General features: G+C 40.8%; 1 protein-coding gene across 3 annotated transcripts in view; it reads left to right on the forward strand.

Annotated features, from left to right (window-relative positions):
• The window catches only part of dmd (dystrophin), a 509,910-nt gene that overhangs the window by 281,792 nt on the left and 211,569 nt on the right, over positions 1-16,549 (forward strand). For all 3 annotated transcript variants that reach the window (XM_060898614.1, XM_060898611.1, XM_060898612.1), the window contains 2 exons: positions 631-748; positions 9,355-9,623. In XM_060898614.1, the coding sequence (XP_060754597.1) occupies positions 631-748; positions 9,355-9,623 (387 nt within the window). The remainder of the gene's footprint in view (positions 1-630; positions 749-9,354; positions 9,624-16,549) is intronic.

Consider the following 16,549-nt stretch of genomic DNA (forward strand, 5'->3'; position numbering starts at 1 on the left):
GTCTCATTTGTTTAACTGGGTTCTCTTTATCTACTTTTAGGACTTGTGTGAAAATCTGATGATGTTTTAGGTCATATTTATGTAGAAATATAGAAAATTCTAAAGGGTTCGCAAACTTTCAAGCACCACTGAAAAAGTGGCTATAATCCCTAAATAATTCATGCAGTGTTTTTGTTAAGCCGCTTAAAGTAAAGCTGAAAATCTACACTTCAGTCAAATCTTGATTACTTCATTTAACATCCATTGTGGTGGTGTACAGATGCAAAATTATTATTTTTGTGTCACTGTCCAAATACTTGTGGACCTGACTCTGTAAGAAGCTAGATTTATCCAGTATGATTTAGAGATGAGAGTTTTGTTTTGTGTGTGGGTTTTTATTTTTATTTATTTTGTCTAAATGTTATAGATACTTGCCTCATATGCCTATATCTAACTTACATTATATAAATAAAAATGCTAAGAAGTAAGAAATAAATTAGGGGTGGTTCTTGTTATATGGAGTAACTTATTATCTGAAAAATTACAAATACCCTCATGATGCATATCATTTATGATGTGATGAGGAAAAGATTACTGAAAACACCTCAGTTGTGAATATTCCTGTACATAGAGCTTATCATTTTGTCACAGGATTTCAGGAGGGAACTGAATGCAAAAGAGCCTTCAATAAATGAAGCACTCGATAATGTGAAGAGTTTTCTGATTGAGCTGCCTGGTGAAGAAAGGAAACCGACACATGTTGAAAGAGGTACGTCATTTTTGAAAACCAGGTATCAAACCTCAGGTTGCTACAAAGGAAATATTTAATCCTTACAAAAGAGATGTTTAATTTAATACTAAATGCTTACATGCAGTATGTGATTTATAAAAAAAAATATGGAAGGTATTAGGGATTTTTTTGGAAATGATGGAATGAGTCTGTTTTTACTCCGTTGGATGTAATTACATGGTGGGAGTACAAAGTTTTTCTGTTGTTTCTTTAATGCAGACCTGGGCGTTTTACGGCCCGCGGGTCGCATCCGGCCCTTTGGTTCATTCTGACCGGCCCGCGTAAGGTTAATTAGAAATTACAAAATAAACGTATTTCCTAATTTTACCTCATGCACGGACTGAATGTGCATTGCTTTTATTTTGAAGTTGTGTTCAACAAAAACGCAATGCGCGCGACATGAACATGACATGAAATCCCACGAAACCTAACCCCGCGATAACTACTTCCGTAATTTGTCCAGACCAACCACAAACTTGTACGTCATCCTTCAAACGGTCCAGCCAATCACATAGTGTGACGTCACCAGCAGGCGCCGGAGCCCGAGCCGATCTGTAGATCTGATTCCTACTTTTTGGTGAATAATCTCATTATTTTTACAAAATATTACATACACAAATGTCGATATGCCAAATCCCCCCCTTCATGGCCTGCTCTTAAGAATGAACTGTCCTTGTTACAAAAATGTCTGAAATATCTAAACAATCCCCATGCAAATATACTGTACACATTCATAGCAGAAGTTAACCTTTCATAAACACCTTTTTTCCCATTTTACATATATTGTGTGTGTATATATATATATATATATATATATATATATATATATATATATATGTGTGTATTTGATAAGTTTTCTTTTTAGATTATATTTTCAGAGAAGGTGTGATTTTATGTTGTAATATAAAATAATTCTGTTTATGTTTGAATTTAATAAAAAAAAGATCTGATTCCTACACCGAATCGAATGATGATCATCTGTCAGCTGTGCTTCGCATCTCCACCTCAGACATTCAGCCTGACTCTGATGCACTCGTTAAAGACCAACAGAGACTAGATTTCTCTCACTGAACAAATAAAAAACTGAAAAACACCAAATGAGGTGATTAGACTACAAATGTGGGCATCATTATTATAATATGATGTATCTTGTTTGATATTTGGAGTAGAAAGACAATATTGTGATGTCTTTACTGTGTTTTGGGGTGAATGTGACTGAAAAAAATGGTACAAACGTTCACGTTTTGTTAACCATTGTTTTGGGAAATTTGATTGAATAAATGACATTTTTTGTAAGGCAACCTCGTTTTTTCCATACTCTTACCAGTCTTAGCAGCTTGTAAAAACAATGTTATTTATTGCTTTATATAAAGAAATACAATTAATATTATGCAGAATTTAGTTCAGCCTTTTGGTCCGGCCCTCTGTTTCTCATGTGGCCCCATGGAAAAAATAATTGCCCACCCCTGCTTTAAAGGCTTAGGTGGTTAGCATTTCTTTTTTGGGGGGGTACTTATGGCAAGGTGTGTAGCTGACATTTTGCTCTTTGTTGATTGACACATTAATCCATATACCATTGTAAAATTACTGCAATGAACTCAACTACTTGACTGATGAATTTGCCATCTAGGGCACAGCCTAGCCCAGTGTAAACATGACAAGAAGGGATTACATTTTTACAGGCATGGTAAAGAAAATTATTCTCATAAACAAAAACATTTTGAGGGACAGAAGTGAAAGCAGGATAGACCTTTGCTTGCCAGGTGTGATCCTTGTTTCACACCAGATGAAGAACAAAACAAATTTGTGACGTAGCTTTTTCCTGGTGTACCTTTGTGAGTTTTGTATTATCAGACTCTCTTCAACAAATCTCTCTCCCTCTTCGCTGCCACTCGTAAACGAGTATGGCGGCTTAATGTTTATATTACGGGATTGTTCAATTGTGTCATTTTGCGTCTATGACGCCTCATTGCTTCTTCAGCGAGTCTGTTCTGTTCAAAATGGTTCATGCCTTTCCTTATAACTTTCTTCCAAATATGGTGATCAGATGCGAGGTTAGTCCATTCAGACGGATTAATGTTGGCCTTAACAAGCGAGTATTTTAGTCAGTCTTTATGTCTTTTCTTCGGAGCACCAACACGACGAGTACCCTGGGCAAGTTGACAAAAATAAAGTTGTTTAGGCAGGCGGTAGTTCAGCATTCTGCAAACGTGTCCAACCCATCTAAGTCTGCGATAAAGCATGATAGACTCCAGACTAGTTGTAGAAGCTTTCTTGAGTACATCTGCATTTGTGACCTTGTCTTGCCACTTGATGTTAAGGATTCTTCTTAAACAGCGTTGACGGTAAGTTTCTAGTTGTTTCATCTGCTTTCGGTAGATGACCCAAGTCTCACAGCCTACCCAGAGTAGGAATTATGATGGCGTTATATACTGACAGCTTTGTACTGATTTTGATATCTTTGTGACAGAAGATTCTTTTACCCAGTTTTTGATAGGCAGCTGCAGCGGCGCTTATACGATTCTGGATTTCTGCATCAAGTGAGACGTTATCAGAGATGGTGTTTCCAAGATATTTAAAGTTGCTAACTGTCTTAAGCTGCACACCATCGATCTTAATGGAGGGTTTGGGGAAAGCGGTGATGGGTAACCCTGCTTGTGCTGAAATAAGACTTCGGTTTTAGTGGTGTTTAGAGTGAGGCCAAGTCTACTGTATGCAAGAGCGAATGCATCCACAGTTCTTTGCATATCAGCTTCGGAGTAGGCACAAAGAGCTGAATCATCAGCGTATTGGAGCTCAGTTATCACAGTTGAGGATACTTTTGTTCTTGCTTGAAAATGCCTGAGGTTGAAGAAATCTCCATCAAAGCAGTAGTGAAGAGACACTCCATCAGTAAGTGAGGGGCCAGCAATCTGTAGAACAGCAGCCATAAACAGGGAAAAAAGAGTAGGCGCAATAACACAGCCTTGTTTGACACCAGTGTTAACTGGGAACGGCTCACTTTCAACACCTTCATACAAGACTGATGCAGTCATCTCATCGTGTAGAAGTCGGATTAGGTTAACAAGTTTTTCTGGATAGCCATATTTTAGTAATATTTGCCATAGGGTAGGGTGGTGAATGGAGTCGAAGGCTTTAGTAAGATCAACAAAAGTAATGTAGAGTGGAGATTGTTGCTCACGACATTTCTCTTGTAATTGGCGTAGGGCAAAGATCATATAAATACAGCCATGAGAGGGTCTGAAACCACATTGACTTTCTGGGAGGACTTCTTCAGCTAGAGGTGTTAGACGATTTAACAAGATCCTGGCGAAGAGCTTTCCCATGATTGAAAGGAGAGAGATACCACAGTAGTTGTCACAACATGATTTGTCGCCCTTCTTAAAAAGAATGATAATGAGAGTGTCCCTGAGTTCTGAGGGGAGTTGTTCATTGTCCTATATACACAGTAGGAGCTTATGGATTCTCTCGGTAAGTCTAGGTCCACCCAACTTGATGACTTCTGGGGGAATGCCATCAGGGCCTGGAGCCTTACCATTTTTCAATAGTTCTAGTGCTTTAACTATTTCACTACGAGTTGGAGGAACAGCTACCGTAAGTCCTCTCGGACAGGAAACTGTTTGAGTTCATCAGTTGTACTTTGATCTGTCTGAGGATCACGATTTAGTATGCTGTTGAAGTACTCTCTCCAACAACTTCTAATTGAGTAAGGATCTTTTACAAGTTCATTGGATGAGGTCCTGAGAGGGGTAGGTCCACGAGAACTAGGGCCATAGACCATCTTAATTGCCTCAAAGGAAGCACATGACTTGTTGGAATCTGCAAGTTCTTGAAGTTCAACTGCTTTTGTGTGCCACCATTGGTTCTTCAGTTCTCTATTGCGCCTCTGCAGGAGTGATTTTGCCTTGGTTAGAGCCTGTCTGCGAGAACGAGTTTTGGGATGATGTTGCCAGTTGATGAAAGCAGTACGATGTTGGTTAATAAGGCTGCTCAGCTCATCATTGTTGTCATCAAACCAATCTTGATGTTTTTTCTTTTTAGGACCAATTGCCTCTGCATAGGCATCGAGAATGCAGTTTTTTAAGTCGTTCCAGGATGTCTCAGGGTCTGTCTCCACATTTAGTGAACAGAGCTTGCTGTTTAGTGATTGTGTTCTCTAGTTTCAGGTTGGCTGAGAATATCTAAGTTGCATTTAAGCCTGGGCTTCTGCCGATAGCATTTCCAGAGCCTTAATCTCAGGGAGGTCTTGACTATACGGTGATCAGTGAAGCAGGAATCACTGCCAGTGACAGCACGAGTATCCATCACGAACCGTCTGCCCCTCTGTCTTGTAATAACATAGTCAATAATATGCCAATGTCGAGAACGTGGATGTTGCCATGTACACTTATACCGATTTTTCATTCGAAACAGAGAATTTGTGATGACCAGATTATGCTCTGTGCATTTCGTAAGTAATAGTAAACCATTAGAGTTCATTTTTCCCATTCCATTTGAGCGTAACGGCTGCCATAGATGTTTATCGCGACCAACACGGGCGTTGAAGTCTCCAAGTAGGACCAAGAAATCGTTAGCTGGTGCATTAGTAAGAAGATTATCGAAGGAGTTTTTTTTTCTTCAACAAATATTAAAGTCAAAATCCCTCTCATGCCAGAATCTGGTCTTCCGAGGCAGTCTCCTGTCCCAGTACTAACCAACTCTTTAAGGCGTATGGGTGTGGCACCAATCTCCATTTTGATAGCCCTCGGTCTCTCACCTATACAGCTGGAGTTACAGTGGGGGGATAGTCTTCTGGTAACCGTGATAGTCTGACTTCCCCACTCACTTCTGTATTGCAGCGTGCCTTGCCAGATGGTAGTAGGTACCATTTTTATGATGGTCTTTGGTATGACCTGACTGTGAGTAGAACTTGTGATAAACATCGCATTGACTTGAACCAAATAAAGCCTACTTTCTGTTAGAAGATCCCAATGCTCCATCCTATTGTTTGATCACTGAATAATTATCCAGGTACTTATAAATAATTTAATGATTATAAGATATTTATATTAATTTAATGGTTTAAGGAAGAAAAACACATTAATTAATAATATCATCCCTTTAAAAGAACAGTCCACCGTACTTCCATAATGAAATATGCTCTTATCTGAATTGAGATGAGCTGATCCGTACCTCTCCGAGCTTTGCACGACCTCCCAGTCAGTCAGACGCGCTGTTACTCCTGTTAGCAATGTAGCTAGGCTCAGCATGGCCAATGGTATTTTTTGGGGCTGTAGTTAGATGCGACCAAACTCTTCCGCATTTTTCCTGTTTACATAGGTTTATATGACCAGTGATATGAAACAAGTTCAGTTACACAAATTGAAACGTGGCGATTTTCTATGCTATGGAAAGTCCGCACTATAATGACAGGCGTACTAACACCTTCTGCACGCTTCGACAGCGCATTGATATCTGAGCTCCATATCAATGCGCTGCTGAAGCGCGCAGAAGGTGTTAGTACGCCTGTCATTATAGTGCGGACTTTCCATAGCATAGAAAATAGCTACGTTTCAATTTGTGTAACTGAACTTGTTTCATGTCACTGGTCATATAAACCTATGTAAACAGGAAAAACGCGGAAGAGTTTGGTCACATCTAACTACAGCCCCAAAAAATACCATTGGCCATGCTGAGCCTAGCTACATTGCTAACAGGAGTGACAGCGCGTCTGACTGCGTCTGACTGACTGGGAGGTCGCGCAAAGCTCGGAGAGGTACGGAGCAGCTCGTCTCAATTCAGATAAGAGCATATTTCATTATGGAAGTACGGTGGACTGTTCCTTTAAAGTCAACAGAGGAAATGAATAAATATTGACATAACTTTGCAACTTAAGTCACTGATTCTGAATATGGCCCATGTTGATTATTGTGGTAGCTGATTTGAAGAGCATCAAAGTGGTTCAGAAGAGTCTGATGTGAAACAGCAGTAAAAGTTAACATAGTATTCACATAGACTGCAGTGGATAACGCAAACACCTGTACTCCTGTGTCAGGCAGCAGAGACAGTGACAGTTGCAGTTTAAGAGTCTTGATTTATAAACAGGCAAACAAATGCGAAGCAGAATCAAAATCAGAATACAGGCAGAAGTTGGGTGATGTGCAAACAGAGTTAATTGGGCAAAAGACAAAGATATAAACCAGAAAACCAAAGCACAATCATGACCATGAACATTAGAGCAGAATAACAAAAGGCTAGGTATCATAGGTATGGGATACCAAGCGTATATTTTGCAATGAATGGGATGTCAGAGTATGTCTGTACTGTGCAGTGTGATTGAGTCAGTGAGTTCAAGTTTGTGCAATTTGAATGAAGGTGAACATGAGAGCATTCGTGATAGCTGTTGGTTGTATAGTCTTCAGTGGCCATGTTTGTAGGCTGCTCTGATTTCTGGGAGTTGTGGTCATCAGCCATGTTTGTAGGCTGCTCTGATTTCTGGGAGTTATGGTCATCGGCCATGTTTGTAGGCTGCTCTGATTTCTGGGAGTTGTAGTCATCGGCCATGTTTGTAGGCTGTTCTGATTTCTGGGAGTTATGGTCATCGGCCATGTTTGTAGGCTGCTCTGATTTCTGGGAGTTGTAGTCATCGGCCATGTTTGTAGACTGCTCTGATTTCTGGGAGTTATAGTCATCGGCCATGTTTGTAGGCTGCTCTGATTTCTGGGGGTTATGGTCATCGGCCATGTTTGTAGGCTGCTCTGATTTCTGGGAGTTATGGTCATCGGCCATGTTTGTAGACTGCTCTGATTTCTGGGAGTTATAGTCATCGGACATGTTTGTAGGCTGCTCTGATTTCTGGGAGTTATGGTCATCGGCCATGTTTCTAGGCTGCTCTGATTTCTGGGAGTTATAGTTATCGGCCATGTTTGTAGGCTGTTCTGATTTCTGGGAGTTATAGTTATCGGACATGTTTGTAGGCTGCTCTGATTTCTGGGAGTTGTAGTCATCGGTCATGTTTGTAGGCTGCTCTGATTTCTGGGAGTTGTGGTCATCGTCCATGTTTGTAGGCTGCTCTGATTTCTGGGAGTTGTGGTCATCGTCCATGTTTGTAGGCTGCTCTGATTTCTGGGAGTTGTGGTCATCGTCCATGTTTGTAGGCTGCTCTGATTTCTGGGAGTTGTAGTCATCGGCCATGTTTGTAGGCTGCTCTGATTTCTGGGAGTTGTAGTCATCGGCCATGTTTGTAGGCTGTTCTGATTTCTGGGAGTTATGGTCATCGGCCATGTTTGTAGGCTGCTCTGATTTCTGGGAGTTGTAGTCATCGTCCATGATTGTAGGCTGCTCTGATTTCTGGGAGTTGTGGTCATCGTCCATGATTGTAGGCTGCTCTGTGTTACTTGGGGAAGGAAGCAACACTGTTTCTGGCATTGACGTGTTGCTCATTCATGCAATTATCTAATCATGTGGCAACAGTGTAATGCATAAAATCATGTTGATAAAGGTCAAAAGCTTTGATTAATATTCACATCAAACAGAATTAGGGGGAGGGAAAAAGTGTGATCTCAGTAGCTTCAATTTCAGAACGGTGGTTGGTCCCAGACATGCTTGGTTTAAGTATTTCAGAAACTGCTGATCTCTTGGGATTTTCATACACAGCAGTCTCTAGAATTTATGTAGAATGGTGGGGAAAACAAAAAAACATCCTGTGAGTGGCAGCTCTGCACATGGAAATTCCATGATAATGAGAGAGATGAAAACAGAAATGACAGCCTGGTTTGAGCTGACAGGAATATGACAGTAACTCAAATAACCGCTCTTTACAACCATGGTGAGTAGAAAAGCATCTCAGAATCTGTCAGGTCTCATGTTCATCGAAACTGGACAGCTGAAGATTAGAAAAGCATTGCCTGACACCCCCCAAAACTGTCCAGTTTTGGAGAGCCTGCACCCCCTGTAGCCTCAGATTCCTGTTCTTGGCCTCAAGGTTCAACATGTTGTGTTTTCTGAGATACTTTTCTGTTTTTTTGTTTGTTTGTTTGTTTTGTTTGTTTGTTTGTTTGTTTGCTTTTGGCTATTTTTGTGCTCTGGAACACATTCCAAAAAGAGTAGAATACAGGTAAAAATGTATTTACAAATGTTTTTTCTATTTTTTTTTCTTGTTTTTCAGTTTTAATTTCAATTTCAACATCCCAAAAGCCATCCCTTTTTTCTGATTTGGGGTTGTAAAATTCAAAATAGGTCATTAGTATTCCAACAGAATTTTAAACTAGTTGTGAATGAGGACAAAGTGAAGATTAACATTTGTTGAATGGCTGATATATTTATATTTTGTGTGGTAAATACAAAAAATAGTAGTTACCTGATATGCACATATCAGGTAACTACGACAATGCAACTAACTGCAATTAAAGTACATGCATTATTGTTATTTTATTTTTGTTTCATAAAGGTAACAAAAAATAAATGCTTTGACCATATAATTTCTAAGTAGCATGACCTACAGTGTTAGAATGGTATCGTGTTAGAATGGCGCTATAGAACTATTCACACTTGTCCTGTTACATATAGTGCTTAAAGAAGTTTGCTTTTTCCTGTGTATTCTCCAGTTGTCAGCTCAGAGGAAAGAATTCAAAATGTAGAACGCATTTTACGTAAGGAGGCAGAGGATGTAAACAAACTTTGGAAGAACCTGGGTACAGCTGCATCAGACTGGCACCAACAGCTGGAGTTAGCTTTGGAGAGACTGATGGAACTTCAAGATACAGCAGATCAGTTGGAGATCAAGCTTCAACAAGCTGAAATTGAAAAAAATTCTTGGGACCCAGTTGGAGAGTTGCTTGGTGACAGTTTAAGTGACCAAATTGACATGGTTAAGGTTAGTGTTTGGCACCACACTATACTGATATATAACCCCAATTCCAAAAAAGTTGGGATGCTGTGTAAAATGTAAATAAAAACAGAATGCAATGATTTGCAAGTCTCATAAACCCATATTTTTTCACAATAGAATATAGACAACATATCAAATGTTTAAACTGAGACATTTTACTATCTATCCATCCATTTTCTGTAGCCGCTTATCCTGTTCTACAGGGTCACAGGCAAGCTGGAGCCTATCCCAGATGACTATGGGCAAAAGGCAGGGTACACCCTGGACAAGTCGCCAGGCTATCGCAGAGCTGACACAAACAACCATTCACACTCACATTCACACCTACGGTCAATTTAGAGCCACCAATTAGCCTAACCTGCATGTCTTTGGACTGTAGGCGAAACCAGAGCACCCGGAGGAAACCCATGCGGACATGGGGAGAACATGCAAACTCCGCACAGAAAGGTCTCCGTTGGCCACTGGGCTTGAACCCAGGACCTTCTTGCTGTGAGGCGACAGTGTTAACCACTACACCACCGTGCCACTTGACATTTTACTATTTCATGAAAAATATTAGCTCATTTTGAATTTGATGACAGCAACATCTCATCTCATCTCATTATCTCTAGCTGCTTTATCCTGTTCTGCAGGGTCACAGGCAAGCTGGAGCCTATCCCAGCTGACTACGGGCGAAAGGTGGGGTACATCCTGGACAAGTCGCCAGGTCATCACAGGGCTGACACATAGACACAGACAACCATTCACACTCACATTCACACCTACAGTCAATTTAGAGTCACCAGTTAACCTAACCTGCATGTCTTTGGGGGAAACCGGAGCACCCGGAGGAAACCCACACGGACACGGGGAGAACATGCAAACTCCGTACAGAAAGGCCGTCGCTAGCCACGGGGCTCGAACCCGGACCTTCTTGCTGTGAGGCGACAGCGCTAACCACTACACCACCGTGCTGCCTGGCAGCAACATGTCTCAAAAAAAGTTGGGACGGAGGCAACAAAAGGCTGGAAAAGTAAGCGGTACTAAAAATAAACAACTGGAGGAACATTTTGCAACTATTTCGGTTAATTGGCAACGTGTCAGTTGCATGATTGGGTATAAAAAGAGCATCTTAGAGAGGCAGAGTCTCTCAGAAGTAAAGATGGGCAGAGGTTCCCCAATCTGCAAAAAACTACATCTACAAATTGTGGAACAATTTCAGAATAATGTTCCTCAGTGTAAATTTGTGAAGACTTTGAATATCTTATCATCTACAGTACATAATATAATCAAAAGATTCCGAGAATCTGGAGAATCTCTGTGCGCAAGGAGCAAAGCCAAAAATCAATATTGGATTCCCGTGATCTTCAGACCTTCAGGTAGCACTACATTAAAAGCAGGCATGATTTTGTAATAAAAATCACTGCATGGGGTCAGGAACATGTCCAGAAATCATGGTCTGTGAACACAGTTCGCTGTGCCATCCACAAATGCAGGTTCAAACGCTATCATGCAAAGAAGAAGACATGTGAAAATGATCCAGAAACTTTGCCGTCTTCTCTGGGCCAAAGCTCATTTAAAATGGACTGAGGCAAAGGGGAAAACTGTTCTGTGGTCACACAAATCAAAATTTGAAATTCTTTTTGGAAACCATGGATGCCACGTCCTCCAGACTAAAGAGGAGAGGGACCATCCGCCTTGTTATCAACACTCGGTTCAAAAGTCTGCATCTCTGATGGTATGGGGGTGCATTAGTGTCTGTGGCATGGGCAGCTTGTACACCTGGAAGGCACCATCAATGCTGAAAGGTATATACAGGTTTAAGAGCAACATATGCTCCCATCCAGATGACGTCTTTTTCCGGGAAGCCCTTGCATATTTCAGCAAGACAATGCTAAGCCGCGTACTGCATCTATTACAACAGCAAGGCTTTGTCATAGAAGAGTATGGGTGCTGAACTGGCCTGTCTGCAGTCCAGACCTTTTATCAATTGAAAACACTGGTGCATCATGAAAGGAAAAATACGACAAAGAAGGCCCAGGACTGTTGAGTAGCTCGAATCCTATACCAGGCAAGAATGGGACAACATTCCTTTTCCAAAACTCCAGCAGCTGGTCTGCTCAGTTCCCAGGCATTTATGGACTGCTTGGACTGTTGTTGAAAGAAGAGAGGATGCTACACAGTGGTAAACATGGCCCTGTATGAACTTTTTTGAGATGTGTTGCTGCCATCAAATTCTAAATTGCCTTATTTTTTTCTTAAAATGGTACATTTTCTCAGTTTAAACATTTGATGTGTTGTCTAGGTTCTACTGTGAAAAATATATGGGTTTATGAGATTTGCAAATCGTTGCATTCTGTTTTTATTTACATTTTACACAGCATCTCAACTTTTTTGGAATTGGGGTTGTACACCATTCAACGATGAGTGAGAGAGACAGTTAATGAAATTATTGGAGGTCAAGCTGAGACTACTGCACATTATGATCGCGTTTCAGTTTTAATTATGTTTGAAGTGTTTACAAATAGCCCATCCAATTGGTTTAGTCTATGTGCATAAATTGTTTTTATTAATACTACACTGAGGCAATAACTAAACTTTTTGAGACTGTTATATTGAGATGTATCAGAGTCTATGTGACTATGCTTTAGTTGTAAGTTAATGCTTTTCAAAGCTTTGGTTTTCACTAATTGAATAATATACTCAGTAGACTGATTGTTAGGTACACATGCTTGATATTTACACTGATTGCCTATTTTATAAGGTAAACCTAATGTATAGTAACCCACTTTGTAGTTTAGAAATACTGACTGTAGACCATCTGTAGCTATGCACAATTTGTCATCCCTCCTCAACCTCATCCATCAGCAGAAAAGGATTATCACCTCAGACAGTTATTTGACTGATGGACCATTCTTAGCACAGCAGTGACACTAATGAGGTCCTCACAATTATCTCATCCCTATGCACTAACATAATTGTACTTGGTGGCTTAAACATTCGTGTTGATACAAAGTGCTCTTACACATCTGAGTTCATCTCAGTGTTGGAAAGTTTTTAACATGACACAGCATGTTGATTTTCCTACTCACATTTGTGGCCATACATTTGATTTACTCTGTTCTACTGGTTTGAATGATATCTTAGTCTCTGGCTCAGTGTCTGTTATTTCTGATCATAACTTCATTGAATGTAGTTTTTAATTTAACTCTTCCTCCACCCTTAGGGAAAATTGCTGTCGCCTATCATGATGTTAGGTCTGTTGATTACAGTCTGTTTGCTGCTTCTCTTCAGTCCTCATCCCTGTCTGAACTCCATAAACATTCTTCCCCTGACAGTATGGTTTCCCTTTACAATGACACAATCTCTGGTTTGCTTAATGATGTTGCTCCTCTAAAGCATAGGACTGTCTTGGCCACTTGCTCCTGTCCCTGGTACACCCCTGAACTTAGGGTAATGAAGGCCACTGGCCAGTGTCTTGAGCGCCTTTATAAGAAAACTGGTCTTACTGTCTGTAGGTGCTAAAAAAGGCAACTGGACTTGCTTGAATTCCTTGAAGAATTTGGAGATTTATGAAGGGTTAATAGTCCTGAAAAGTAATTTTGGCCTAGATTTCGAGCCATTTATGATGGAGGACTAGTGGTTGGAGCGGGCAGCACTTAGGGCATCCCTATACTTTTGGATGTGCTCACTGTAAAGTAGTAAGGGGACAGAAAGGCCATATGTCTGTGAAAGGTTCTCAGGCATCCAGGTCATCATAATCCATAGGCGTTAAAGAAGGCAACTGGACTTGCTTGAATTCCTTGAAGACATTTCACCTGTCATCCGAAAGGCTTCTTCAGTTCTGTCTGATTAATGGGGAGTTTCAGGTATTTATCCTCTAGTGGACCAAAAATAACCCTAAGGAGAGTCGTTGAGATCACATGGGTTGTTGACCTCATAGGGTTGTTTTTGGGCCACTAGAGGATAAATACCTGAAACTCCCAACAAGTCAGACAGAACTGAAGAAACCTTTTGGATGACAGGAGAAACATCTTCAAGGAATTCAAGCAAGTCCAGTTGCCTTCTTTAACACCTATGGATTACAATGACTTGGATGTCTGAGAACCTTTACAGACATAAGGCCTTACCGTCCCCTTACTACTTTACAGTGAGTACATCCAAAAGTATAGGGATGCCCTAAGTGCTGCCCGCTCCAACCACTACTCCTCCATCATAAATGGCTTGAAATCTAGGCCAAAATTAGTTTTCAGGACTATTAACCCTTTGTAAATCTCCAAATGCGATCATTGTAAATGTGCCATTATCATAACTAAAAGGGAACTCCGTTCAGATGGGCATGGATCTCCATAAGCTCAGTGCAGTCTTCCAGTGTGATGCTTAACCCTCTGGGGTCGACAGCTTCACCGGCGAAGCTCAGCAGGTTTAGAATGAGTAGGTCATGTATTTAGATAAATATCTTTGTGAGTTTTTATCATACAAGCATTATAAACATATTGACAGAAATTTTATACTTTACACTTTCCTATGTGCCCACTGCCAAATCTCTCATCTCATCTCATTATCTCTAGCCGCTTTATCCTTCTACAGGGTCGCAGGCAAGCTGGAGCCTATCCCAGCTGACTACGGGCGAAAGGCGGGGTACACCCTGGACAAGTCGCCAGGTCATCACAGGGCTGACACATAGACACAGACAACCATTCACACTCACATTCACACCTACGGTCAATTTAGAGTCACCAGTTAACCTAACCTGCATGTCTTTGGACTGTGGGGGAAACCGGAGCACCCGGGGGAAACCGGAGCACCCAGAGGAAACCCACGCAGACACGAGGAGAACATGCAAACTCCACACAGAAAGGCCCTCGCCGGCCCCGGGGCTCGAACCCAGGACCTTCTTGCTGTGAGGCGACAGCGCTAACCACTACACCACTGTGCTGCCCACTGCCAAATATTATTATATTTTTTAAATTACCTAAATTAGATGAAACATAAAACTTGTCAGCTTACTCAGTCACACTGGAGTCGGAGCGCTGAGAGCTCACTTACGCATTCATAAAAGACTATTTACATGGTAACAGCAGGATAATCACTTTCATGCTTTCAGTATTGATTGATTTGTCTTTTGCAGTGGGAACGCCCACTATAAACAGGATAAAATCTGTCAGACATAGTTTAGGGTATTTGGACATAGTTTAGGCTATTTTGTTGCGAGATGGCACACAGATTTTATGTGCTTTGGATTATTCAAGACAGCAGTTCAATTTCAGGACAGCGAATCAATTCATGATTCAATTCATGATTCAGAATATCAATTCAATTCAGTCTTGAGAACTGCGACACTGAGCAGTGCCCCATTTATTTATTTATTTATTTATTCTTTACTTCGACTCGATCCAGCTGAAGATCAGCTCAAGTAAGTGTAAATATTTCTTCTATTTATTATGAGTGTATCGGTTGATATGTGTGCACTGCTATGCATACACAGGAAAAATGACTGAGCAATTTTTCCAGAGTTAAAAGTATTTTCCTCAAAAATAGTTAATTTTGCTATACTTTCAGTTCAGAGAGTAAAATTTGGAGTTGGAGCAAAATTACAGAGTAATTGTGTAACAGAGTTGGTTGTGGCTCTGAACTGAGGAAAATGGTACAAGAGTTCGGCGGCACGGTGGTGTAGTGGTTAGCGCTGTCACCTCACAGCAAGAAGGTCCAGGTTCGAGCCCCATGGCCGGCGAGGGCCTTTCTGTACGGAGTTTGCATGTTCTCCCCGTGTCCGCGTGGGTTTCCTCCGGGTGCTCCGGTTTCCCCCACAGTCCAAAGACATGCAGGTTAGGTTAACTGGTGACTCGAAATTGACCATAGTTGTGAATGTGAGTGTGAATGGTTGTCTGTATCTATGTGTCAGCCCTGTGATGACCTGGCGACTTGTCCAGGGTGTACCCCGCCTTTCGCCCGTAGTCAGTTGGGATAGGCTCCAGCTCGCCTGCGACCCTGTAGAACAGGATAAAGCGGCTAGAGATAATGAGATGAGATGAGTACAAGAGTTCATTTCAAAACACACTGAATAGTCAAATACTAAAATAAAGTCAAATACCAGATAAATTAAGCTGTTGTAAAAAGCAGTTTTAGAACTGTGTTGGAATGTATGAAAAAACATTACCATACCCATTGCGATGAACCATTTTGATCACTTGACCTGATGGGATTAAGAGATGGCAGTGGGAGGGGTTTTCACTCTTCTCATTGAATGGAATGGAAATGTTTACTCTTCTCATTGAATACCCCTCCCACGGCCAACCCTTTATCCCAAAACAATAGGACATACATTTTTTGATGGCCAGTTAATTGTCCAAATCAATTGTGCAGATTTAAGTTTTTGTGCTTGATACATTCATAAGACTGAACAGAATCACCTCAAGTGACCAAAACGGTTTGTCACAATGGGTAAGGTCATTTTTTCACACATTCCAACACAGTTCTAAAACTGCTTTTTACAACATCTTCATTTATCTGTTATTTTTTTAAAAAGTACAATCACGGCATACATACTACATAGATATTATTGTAGCTGAACTTGGGCTGAATACAAAAAAAGTCATATGACTTTGAAAATACTGCCTAGGTTTGTTGAAATTTACAACAAAATCAGAGCATGCTAAAATCATTAGAGTTCCAGAAAATGCCTTCAAACCCCAGGTTATATGTGTGTATTGTGCTAGCATGGGTAAGTGTTACTGGGCTTTGGTCAGCAGATAATTCCTTTTCAGTCATGGGATGGGGTTGACAGAGGATGACAACCTATGCATAACATATGGCCACAGTACAAAATGTAAACAAACTGTACAACATGACATGCAGCCGATGTTAAAATAGTCATTGAGTACAGCTGCATGGTAAATATACCTATTAAGGACATAACTGAGAGTCACATG

Source organism: Neoarius graeffei, chromosome 18 (assembly GCF_027579695.1).
Source record: "Neoarius graeffei isolate fNeoGra1 chromosome 18, fNeoGra1.pri, whole genome shotgun sequence".
Lineage (NCBI taxonomy): Eukaryota > Metazoa > Chordata > Actinopteri > Siluriformes > Ariidae > Neoarius > Neoarius graeffei.